The sequence below is a fragment of the Lates calcarifer genome, linkage group LG13, assembly GCF_001640805.2.
Source record: "Lates calcarifer isolate ASB-BC8 linkage group LG13, TLL_Latcal_v3, whole genome shotgun sequence".
Classification (NCBI taxonomy): domain Eukaryota; kingdom Metazoa; phylum Chordata; class Actinopteri; family Centropomidae; genus Lates; species Lates calcarifer.
In genome coordinates, this window is record NC_066845.1 from 17,571,575 (window position 1) to 17,582,979 (window position 11,405).

Genomic DNA, 11,405 nt, shown 5'->3' on the forward strand with positions numbered 1-11,405 from the left:
CTCCTCAATTATGTGTATTTTGTTACTCAATGTGTTACGAGAATGCTCTGCGTTAAATCTGACTATTGCGCCGTTTTCCACATGCCCTCATCCACCATTTCTCCTCTTTGTGGAATGATATTAACGTCCAAGTGTTTTTGCGGGCAGTTAAGAAAACGGTCTTGGTGTATTGATGAACACACAGTTACAAATTCGCGCTGCCCAGTGTATCGTGCCAAGTACATCAAGCGTTGCTGTTAATGTCCAGCGTGGGGCGCTACAGCAACTGTGCGGGTAGCAGATAGTTTTGTTGACGGAAGTTCCCACGGAAGAAGAGAGGACCAGCGATGGTGCGGTTGAAGGCAAGGTAAAAATGTGCTTCTCGTTTACCCATATTTTGTATGCTCACGGTTTATTTCTGACGGTATCTCTAATTTCGACAGGTATTTATTGTGCGAAATCAATGTATCAGACCGAAACCACCTGCTGCGGTTGACTGACACGTCTATTTCAGCGGCAGTGAAGACAACGGTGGCCCGAATACACGGTGACTATGGCAGAGCTCTCTGCAGCATCGGATTCTCCGGTAAGCAGTGGTGCAGAAGGTATTTAAATGCCTTACTTAGGTTACGTAGAAAAATTACAATCTAAAAATATTCCATCACAACTAAATATATTACATTCAAATTAAAATGATAGTACTACTCATGCAGCAGAATGACCCCCGGCTATGTTGTATTCATTCTTCTAAATTTGATTATTATCACTAATGCATTAACATCTTAACATATCTATGTTGTCAATTGTTTCTCGACAATTTACATATTTTATAAACTGATTCTGATGATATGTTTAGCATGTAAAATAAGCAGTAACAATAGATCTCAAATGAATTTAGCTGAGCAAAATACATATATTTGCCTATGAAATTTGGTGAATTAGGAGTGGCATACATGTTTATTATTTCAGTAAATGTATAATGCTGTTTGCGGGATAATTTACTAGAGCTTTGGTGCCAAAGTAATATTACTCTGTCGAGACTTAATGAAAACACATTAGAAGTAGGTTCATGATCAAGTTTCTATCTGTTTAGACGCTGTAACATGATAACATTAAGGATTATCTCAGCTCTTCAACTCCTCTAATTACACAGTACTTTCAGGATATTGTAGTGTTGATTGAGCTCCCTTTGTTCTTTGTTTCTTTGTCTCTTTTTAGTGAAATATCTGAACGCTCATACTGGAACAGTATTTCTGCGTTTCCCCAAAAGATGTTACAAACTCCTGTGGTCTGCGTTGCCTTTCATAACTAGTATTGAAACTCATGGGCAGACAATTCCATGTTTTCTAAACTGTGTGCATGTGGGAGGTAAGAAAAACATCAACACAAATTAAATAATGAATCAAACATTCAAACAATCTTAAATATTAGCTGAACACTGTTTTCTTCTCTAGGAACAATTAGGACATGTCAGAAGTTTCTGATCCGATACAACACCCAGCAGCTCCGTCGTATGCTCCCTAAATGTAAAAATGAAGGCAAGTAATTTAATTGAGTCCTGGTTAATATTGTTTATACTGAACTCTGCAATCACAGTCAGCAGTGGTCCATTGCTCATGTTTTTGTAAACTATCATTTTAACTAAACTTCATTTTAGAAAAATCCTGATATTAATTTTAAATGTTAACACTGTTGAATGTGATTCTTACAAGATGGATTAGAGCATTTAACTTAAATTGAGACCCTTGTGAATTTTGCATTGCTGCTTTTAGTTTACAAGAGACCAAAACAGACCCCAAATACAAGACTGACAAAAACAAACAACAACAAACAACAACATTTGATGGGTTCCTTTTCTTTTTGTCATTTACAGAGGAAAAACAACAGATTCGCAAAGCAATTCTGAATTGCTCACTAACACAAGGCAACAAGGAAGCATACGATGATGAATTAGAGAGTGAAGAAGATGAAGAAGAGTGACTTCACAACATACAGTAAAAGGCAGCAGCTGTATTGTTCTCCCTGGACGTCTTGCTGTGACTATTTTTGTTACAGGACTAATAGGAGGGAAGATATGAAGAGTGTGAGGAAATGCATGCCCATCTGTGGTTTTCTGTCAGTACTCACTGTGCAGTGCAGTGTTACTAAAGAAAACTGACTGACTGTATGCCTGTCCTTAGCACAGAGACACATTACATTATGTTTGTCACACTTTGTCACATAAATAATTTGGGTTGATGGAATGGTGTGATGGTCAGCATGAATATTCTTTCACAGCCAGGTCACATTTGTTTCTAATGTTGATGCTGAATTACTATCTCTTAGTTCTTTTAAATAAAACTACATAGCATATCACATAGCAAAATAAGACTATGGCCCAATTCTGAGGAAACAAAGTTTTTTTTTTTTTAACATTTTAATGAATTTATATTGTATTTATCCAATGTGTTGTGTTGATGTCTATTTTGTTTACAAATTAAAGCAGTATTTTTGATTGCACTTTCAAGTTGCCTTAAAAATTAACTTTGCACATTCTTATCTAGACCATCCAAACATTGAAATAAAATGTTGGTATGCAGAAGATAAACATATTTGATTAAAGATGTACTGATATCTACATTTATCAATGTCAGCTGATTTAGCATAACCTTCAGTGATAATAGCATTGAGTTACTATATTATAATATCATGTTTTTAGCACCATAGTCAAATAATTAACAATAATAAAATAAAAATAATAAAATAATAAAAAATAATATTTTTACTAAACTCGTTTTATCACCGTAAAAACTCACCCTGGTTTGTACCTACACCAATGACAAAGCTTTTACGACTACATTTCCCATAATGCCTTACTGGCCCTCAGTGCTAAATAGATTTGCAGGCGATACAAGAAACATCCGGGTCTCTCAGGTTCCTGTCTGGCGACCCGTCGCCATTAGTGCAAGCTCGTAGTAACGGATATATTTTTTGGTTAAAATCTTTGGATTGAGACGTTTTCCAGCCTTTGGAAAACATTTAACGCCTTGTTAAAGGCATATTGTTTTCACAATCGAGAAAAAGCTTAAATTCGGGGGGTCTTGGCCCCGCGTGGCGAGCTTTCGTCCTCTCTTCCAACAGCCTTCATAACTTGAGACGCCGAAATCGTGTCTCTTATTTTTTCTCGGGTTTGTTTTATTGTCAAGATGTCGCCGTGATGGGGTCTCCGCGTTCGATAGAAATGAATCAGGGCCTTCGTCGCCTGACCCGCACTCACTGCAGCCCGCTTTCCTCCTCCGTTTTTCTGTTTGATGCTAGAGAGCTCGGCGGCTCTCTGCTCGGAGATCGTCCTCAACACCGCTCACTGCACGGAGACAAACATGGAGAAAAACCCCAACAGCAGCACCAGCACCAAGGTTCCGCCCCGTTCCAGCTCCACAGGCCCTACACCGGGCGAATCTAAACCCAAAACAGGTGAAGACCCCTCCGTTAGCAACATAAATGTCACTCAGTGTTGTCAAACCTCAATGTCTGCAGCTAAACACGCTCATTGCTCTGTGGCCTGCTGGGGCCTAGCCGTAGCGCAGGGGTTGTTTATCTGGTATCGCTGACGTCGCTGTCAAAACATTTGACCCATCAACAGTCAGAACTGTTGCAAATGTTTGCCCACAATAGTGCATTTGTAATGTAATTTACCCTGTGACCTGTGCACCACAGTTTTCACATGTATGGATGCATTCACACTGACACATCAGTGAATTTAAAAATCAACTTTTGCACGGAGTTTTCTCTCCAACAAGTTGTATAATTTACATGCCAATCTACCATGCTAATCTAATTTATATACCAAGCTTTTTAAGCACACACAAGGTTTTATTTTTGTCTGAATAGGTCAGCCTCGTGCATAATTTTAAAATCCCCTGGAAGCTGACCTCGCGTACGGGAGTCCTCTTTCATTGCTTATGTAGAGACTAAATATGTTCCCTACAGTGTGTGGACGTTGTCCCTGGCTTCAACAACCGGTGTAAACCCCACCCACAGGCTAAAATGCATAACCCACAGTGTTAGGTCTATGTCCCTGTTAATTGAACTGCGTTAAATTGTGGTTTGCTCACAAGGATATCCACTCCACCAGCTGAAGTGAAGTTGTGGAGAAATCCTATTTTTTATTCATGTCACTAATGATAATGTGATAATGCAATGTGAAGGGATTATATTGAAATATAACATTTAAATTTTCATTTAGCTAATGCATGTTTTTTTTATTTAAATTTCAGAAGGTAAAAATAATGGAGGCTCTAAGCGCTACAGCCGCAAGCGTGAGCCCTCCTTTCCTAAAAGCGACAGTTTCCCAGGCCCTCGCCGCACCAATTCACAGAAAAGCAAGAATTTTGACAAGAGACCCCCCCAGAGAGGTGGAGGACGACAGTATGGAGTTACAGGTGGAGGACGACGTGAGGAGGTGGGTATTTAATTTGTTTAATCATTTTATCAGTGTGAGTAAAGAAGATTTTTTTGAAAATAAGCATAGTATTATCTTTGGAGTTAAAATATAACTTGTGTTATCCACTTCTGCCTCTCCAGGTAGCAGAGACGCGCCGGGCCGAGTTTAGCCCGGCTCAGTTTGCTGGACCGAAAAAAATAAGCCTGAACCACCTGCTGAACTTCACCTTTGAACCCCGTGGAGGTAGCAGTGGCGTCGGAGATGGAGGCCACTCCTGTTGGGGCCGCCGAAACAAATGGGGCCACAAGCACAAGCCCTTCAACAAGGAGCTTTTTCTACAGGCCAAGTAAGCAGCCCCTCAGACAGTGAATGTTATGAACTGGAGAGGCTGAACATGCGGGAGTCAACTTGTCTTTGTGTGTTTCAGTTGCCAGTTTGTTGTGACTGATGACCAGGACTATAAGGCGCACTTCACTGACCCAGACACTCTGGTCAACTGGGACTGTGTGCAGCAAGTGGTGAGTGCTGGTTATCTGTTGAGCTGACCAGTACGCTTGTGTAAGAAATGAAGCCCACATTCATTTACATACTGCTACACATAATGATGATTTATGTCTACAGCGCATCTACAGCCATGAGGTGCCGTCTTGCCCCATCTGCCTCTACCCTCCGGTGGCAGCTCGCATCACCCGGTGTGGACACATCTTCTGCTGGCCATGCATGCTGCACTATCTCTCTCTTAGTGACAAGAGCTGGTCCAAGTGCCCCATCTGCTATGAGGCTGTGCACACTGCTGACCTGAAGAGGTAAATGACAGGAGTAAATGTTTCTTAATAATGGCTAACAAAGGAAAACACGGGAACCTTCATATAGAAGCAGATTAGTACATGTTGTTTTGGTCAGGGGTTTTTTGACACTTGCTTTTAACAAATTTAACTTTTTTTTTTTTTTTTGCAGTGTGGTTGCTATGGAGACCAGGCAGTATGTGGCTGGTGATGTAATAACCATGCGCCTGATGCGGAGGGAGAAGGGGGCTCTGGTGGCCATGCCCAGCTCTCAGTGGGTGAAGGTGGAGGAGCCTGTTCGCTTTGGAGGTGAGAGACACGGGTGTGTTTGTTTATGAATGAGTTTGATTTGCTCTTGAGTGTTTTTGTCATAAGAATGGCTTACAATGGCTAAAGGGACTGAACAGGTGAAACACAAATGTGGTGACAGGATGGTTTGATGTGTATTTCCAGATATGTGTCTTAGCCCGTACTCCAAGCTGCTGCTGACCTCCCCGGCGCAGGTCCTGAGTCTGGTGGCAGAGGAGAAGGCCGTCCTGCAGGCTCAGCTTAGCCAGGAAGAGGACGCCCAAGGCTGTTTCATCCAGAGCGCTCTTTGTCTTTTGCAGGTAAATAAAGCTACATGCCCCTCTGTCACACTAATCACTACATTATTTTGTCTTTAGACTTAAATTAACTGTATTATGCAGTGAACAACAAAGTTATTGTATGAAGTGAGTGCATGCAAAATACATAGATAAAGCATGTATGAAAAGTGAATACAGAAACATTGATAATGGTTAACAAGTTCGCAATGCAACTGAATGTAAAATCAATACATATTTCTCTGGCATCTCCCAAGTAGAACATGACCTACTTTATCCCACAGAATGAAACCAAATATCACTGTACACTGATCATTTCACTTTCTAACTGTACGTGTTTGTGGTTTAGGAGCGAGAGGAAATGCTGCTGAAGCAGCAGAAGACAAATGCAGCAGACAGCTTTGACTTGTCCTCTCTGACTCTGGACGAACCTTCCTCTCCTGTGGAGGAAGTGATAACTAACATCACCAGTTCCAAGGTGAATCTCAAAATGCACCTTTTCTGTGATTTTTCTCTGTGCTGTATCTTTTTGTGATGGGATAGAATTATTTTACTAGCATGTTCTTCCCCATAATAACCTGCCCCCCCCACACTCCTAGCCTGTGCTGCAATACTCCTCTGCATTTGATGATGAGGTGGTGGAGCTTCCAGAGGAGCTGCCAAGGTTCCCTGAAGGCACTCTGGAGAGTGTGCTGGAAGAGCCTCCTGAGGCTATGATGGATGCATCCCCAGAGCCTCAGCTTGATGAGGAGAACCTGGCCGACCAGGCACAGCCAGCCCGTCCCTCGACCAGTGTGGTGCATGGACCTTACTACTATTTCTACCAAGGTGGGTAGTTATGTGCATTCCTGCCTTAACATTGTGAGGTTCCACATGCTCTCCAAAACCCATTAAAGTTGATTTTCAGGTTGTGTCAAAGTTGGCTGCTGTGAGGGAAGTGTTACCTTGAGGAAACTGTGAACTGCAAACTTCCTGTTTACATAAGCACTGAGTGATAGTTGAATTGGACTAAAGCAAGACCCAGGACAGATCCTGTTTGTGTATAAAAACAAATCAGACTTGAGTAACATTAACATAGCTGGAATATTTGTACACATCATAGAAAAAATGAAGGATGTCCTTGACCATTACAAAGTGCAGGAAGCCTCTTTGTCTTGGCTGTAAGGGCTGTTTCTTTTTTCCCGTAAGTGTCAGTGTTTACTCGGAACTTTTCTCATCGCCTTTTGCTCCCTCGCATGTCTCTTCCAGCTGACGACTGCCAGCAGATGTTCCTGCATCCTGTGAATGTACGCTGTTTGTTGCGTGAATATGGCAGCTTGGAGGCCAGTCCTGATTCCATCACTGCCACAGTAGTGGAGATAGTGGGACACACAGTCACTGAGGTCAGCAAACAAGGAAACAGAAATCACGTACTGTTTAAATAATTTTACAGTAGAGACCTTGATAGGTGTTGACACTGTTTAGTATAGTTTAAACCTGAGGTTTTTTAGCACTAGTACGATTGTTATTTCAAACGTGCTAAATTTTAAACTTTTCTACACATTTCTGCTGTATGGGTTTGTTGCAGGAGATCCGCCGTCGGCATCGCTATCTGGCTCATCTGCCACTCACATGTGAGTTCAGCATTTGTGAGTTAGCCCTGCAGCCACCAGTGATCTCCAAAGAAACTCTGGACACATTTGCAGGTTAGAACACTTTTCCTGTTTTTTATTTTATTTTTTTCTGGATGTGAATTTACACTGGCAGCAAAGAGATTTTATAGTTAATATTCACTCAAACTTTTTAGACGACTTGGAGAAGAGAAAGCGCCTGAGGCAGAAGAAAGCGAGGGATGAGAAGCGCAGGGAGAAGCGAATTGAAATCGAGGAGAACAAGAAGCAGGGTAAATGTAAGTACAGCTGAGCAGTTTACAACACCAGCTGAGAATCATTATCCAGAAAGATGTATAAAAATCCATCTCTCTCTAACAATGTACTTGGATGCATGTGTCCCCTCAGATCCTGAGGTGCATATTGGACTGGAGAACCTCCAGCATTTCCCAGCATTTGGCTCTCCACCTCACAACAGTAGCCCCCCGATCCAACCTGATTTCACTTTTGCCCCTCCTTCTCCTCTCAGCAGCAGCCCTTCCTCTGGTAAGAGCAGCTCCTTCCTCTGCAATTTATTGTGCCATATTGTCACACTCATCAGCTGGCTGTTTATGGCTCATGATGAAAGATGTAAATTGAGCTTATCTTCTACTGTCTTAGATGGGATGAGATTCCCGTGTCTGAATGGGCAAAGCCCTTCACCCATTGTGGGTAGTGTGGAGGACGACTCCCACTGCATGTCCTTTGCACAGGTGTGTATGGCATACACACGCCATTATTGATTGAAACTACCCTTGTTGTAATGCTTAACATAATTGAAGTGCTAGTATTGTAGCACATAACTTACATACTTGACATGGTGTGACCCTGCCTGTGTCCCATGTAGATGCTAAGAGATGGGAAAGCCAGAGTTGATGCTGGGCCCAGGATCACTCCAAAGAAAGGTAGTGCAAGATTGCAGATGTTGTGGTGGCTTGTGAAGTGCTGATGGGCATCAAACAGTAACTTGAACACAGCACTCAGCAACGTGTACTGTAAATTTAAAATTCATTTTAGTATCGCCTCCTCTCGAAACTGAAAGGACAAGACAAAATTAATATCCACTGGAGTTAATTAGTGGATACTCGATTTATGTTGACATTCTAATTAATGTACACAAACAGTTAAAAAAAAGTTGAAATACACATACTAATACACAATACTGGAGACTTGGGGCTTTTGATTGTGAGGAGCAGCAGTCAGATAAAAATTTACTGGAGCAGCTAAAATAACGGCAACAGTGTCAGTCCACCTTAAAATTATTTGTCCTGGCTTGAGTAGAATCAGCTTGTTAAGAGTGTTTGGTTTTCAGCTATCATCTCTAGAGCTTACATAGACCATCTGGTATTACATATATCCCTCATACAATCTCCAAGCCAGCTTGATAAAAACAAAGCTCTGTACTTTACTGATGTTGCCAAATGATTTGTCTATATGGCATTCAATTGAAACTAGGCATAATTGACCTAATGTGACCTAATGTTCAGCCTCTCTCATATTTTTTGATTGGGTTGTCATAGTATCAAGAAATTAAGATCATGAATTGGTTACCAAAGGAAAAATCTGTTCTAATTGATCGCGATAACACTCAATCTTATATAAATAAACAAACAACACCTGAAACCAAGCTTCACTTGTTAAAAAGCTGCTGATTACATACTTACATAGTACATTTCTGTATTCTATATATACTTGTATTGCTTGTGTACTTGTGTTAGTTGGTACAAGTAGCACGTACTGATAAGTGCGTGGGTGAAATTACTGGAGCTTTGTGTGTTATTGTGTGTTTCCTGTAAAACCTGTTTTTTTACGGCTGTTAAACAGTGGAACTCCCTGAAGGCTTCCTGAAGTCAGTATTGTATCTTGTGCCATGTAGATAAGCTCCTAGCTCCCCCAGCTGCGGACAGCGATGGAGAGAGTGATGGGTCGGACCGTGTCCCGGTGCCTAGCTTCCAGAACTCCTTCAGCCAGGCCTTTGAAAAGGCACTTCTGCAGCTGGACAATGGTCCAGCTTCTCCTCCACAACCTGTAGTTGACCCAGGTCCGCCATCTATGAATTAACTATATCAAGTCAGATTTTCTTTGTTTGCCAGTATACTTGTTCCTAAACTTGCACTCATCCTTGGTTTCCTCTCTTTCAGATGAGAAAGGAGGAAAGAAGAAGAAGAAAAAGCAGAAGCTTCTGTTCAGCACATCCATGGTTCACACAAAGTAGACAACACTGAAGTTCATTTAATCATACTGTTTCTTGAGTTGATCTTCCCACTGCTTGTGTTTTTACTTCCATGCAGATCTTTCTTGAAATTATAAGCAATGGAAATAGGTTTTAGTATGTAGCCAAAGTTGATGCTGCTTTAGTCACTGTTCACTGGCTTGATCCACCATCTGGGTGTCATGCCATTAAGTTTTGATTTGCATTCATATTTTGTTTTTTAACTAGGTCAAAGCTTAGCAGGAACCAGCTGCCACACTGAAAGCCATGTGGGTAACATATAGTTCAGATGCTAAAGCAAGGAGTATAACAAGCTGCTGGCTCTCACATTATGTGTGCTTTTGGCTTTTCATGGCTTCCAGATACCTGATGTGCATCACAGTGGTTGCTGTATGATGTCCAACTTTCCTGAAATTGACCCTGAGCATTGCATCTGGAATCCATGAGTAATATGGATAAGATAATTCTAGGGTGCTTTATATTACAGTAGCAGTCAGCCAGCTGCAGGTACGTTGCACCTTTTGAATCTTTCCAGGATACTCAGTGCTCAGACATCATCAGTCTGGAACTTACATCAGATGAACACTTTTTTTCTTCAGTGTTTTGTCAGAGGTTATAATCTGGGCCTGCACTTCATCAGCCTACAAGAGGATAGATTTTGGGGATTGGTGCTTTGAGATCTATGCCCTGGTATTTTGTAACAACAACATGAATACATAATGATCTAATACCATTGTGAGGAAGTGAAAACACAGTATTGTATTTAAGAGATTAGGTCTGTTGTTTGAACAGAACTCCAGTATATTCTGACTGGTTAAACCATAAAGACGCACTTTCTTCTCATTCAGTTTCTCTTCTGTCATCTTCTGTTGTAGAAAGTTTACTAACTTTTAACATTACTCCCCCCCAGTTTAATTTCAGTGTTGAAAACGTGTGAAGTTAGTGAATTGCTGACATTTAAAGAATGCTTGTGAAACCTGAAGAAAAATGGGTTGAACATTTATTTTGTTTTGAGGGGTCTATATTCACCTTTAAGTTTGAGCAAGTTTATAGACTAGTGAACATAACTAGTCTGTTGAAATGAATAAACAATTATGCACAATCAAGGAACTGACTGTTTGATTCTGCAATTATCTAATGCCAACGACAATAAGGGATCCTGTTTGGTAAGGTCAAACATTAGAAGTTATCATCAAATAAGCACAGTGGCTGCTATATTATTGATGCAGTATTTTCTTTTTTCCACATGAGGGCAGTCCTGATAAGCCCGAGGTCTGCAGTACAATTACCTTACAAGTTATTTTGGCCACAGAACCACACTGACTGTCTGGTAAATACCAGGCTTAGGTTAGGGTCAGACATTAATGCAAAAGACCACTGAAACGAATGAACATGTGGGTTTCCTGGTTCATATTACAACAATTTCATTCAGACGGGCAGTAGCCAAAGTCCAAGTGTTCACTCCAAATGTGTCATTAAGAAAATGACCAATTAATTTTATATAGTTGAGGTAGGTTAATTCTCGCCCAATCACATTATCCAATTTTCTGTCTAGTATCAAGCTAAAGAGTCGAATCATATACATTCAACTCAACATCAGCCCGGAAGTTACGGTGATTTGCCTTAAGAGTATATGCGTTGGACCGAGGCTTTAATGCTGGCTGCTCTCCACAGAAATGTCCTGTAAACCAAAACGCACTCCTTTGGCAATGTATGAATGTTTAGGGCACACATAAATGCCAAAACAGCAGTCTGGCTCCAGTTCATATTTGTGCTATAGTTTTTCTTGAAAGT

At 41.1% G+C, this 11,405-nt stretch overlaps 2 protein-coding genes across 3 annotated transcripts; both read left to right on the top strand.

Moving 5' to 3' along the window:
- The first annotated feature begins 47 nt into the window (after positions 1-47).
- pop5 (POP5 homolog, ribonuclease P/MRP subunit) lies at positions 48-2,478 on the top strand. The gene is made up of 5 exons (XM_018668763.2): positions 48-346; positions 423-565; positions 1,198-1,347; positions 1,434-1,517; positions 1,853-2,478. The coding sequence occupies exons 1-5, from the start codon at positions 327-329 to the stop codon at positions 1,957-1,959; spliced, it is 504 nt and encodes a 167-aa protein (XP_018524279.1). The 5' UTR covers positions 48-326; the 3' UTR covers positions 1,960-2,478.
- Positions 2,479-2,868: 390 nt separating this feature from the next.
- rnf10 (ring finger protein 10) lies at positions 2,869-10,717 on the top strand. Of its 2 annotated transcripts, XM_018668753.2 has the most exons (17): positions 2,869-3,432; positions 4,236-4,420; positions 4,543-4,748; positions 4,830-4,920; positions 5,024-5,208; positions 5,360-5,496; positions 5,641-5,795; positions 6,121-6,249; positions 6,371-6,599; positions 7,020-7,153; positions 7,339-7,456; positions 7,558-7,659; positions 7,769-7,906; positions 8,021-8,112; positions 8,247-8,304; positions 9,276-9,440; positions 9,541-10,717. In XM_018668753.2, exons 1-17 carry the CDS (start codon positions 3,270-3,272, stop codon positions 9,612-9,614), a joined length of 2,361 nt encoding a protein of 786 aa, XP_018524269.1. In that variant the 5' UTR covers positions 2,869-3,269; the 3' UTR covers positions 9,615-10,717. The 2 variants fall into 2 exon arrangements, with proteins under 2 accessions (XP_018524269.1, XP_018524270.1); XM_018668754.2 differs by lacking the exons at positions 8,021-8,112; positions 8,247-8,304.
- The last annotated feature ends 688 nt before the right edge of the window (positions 10,718-11,405 follow it).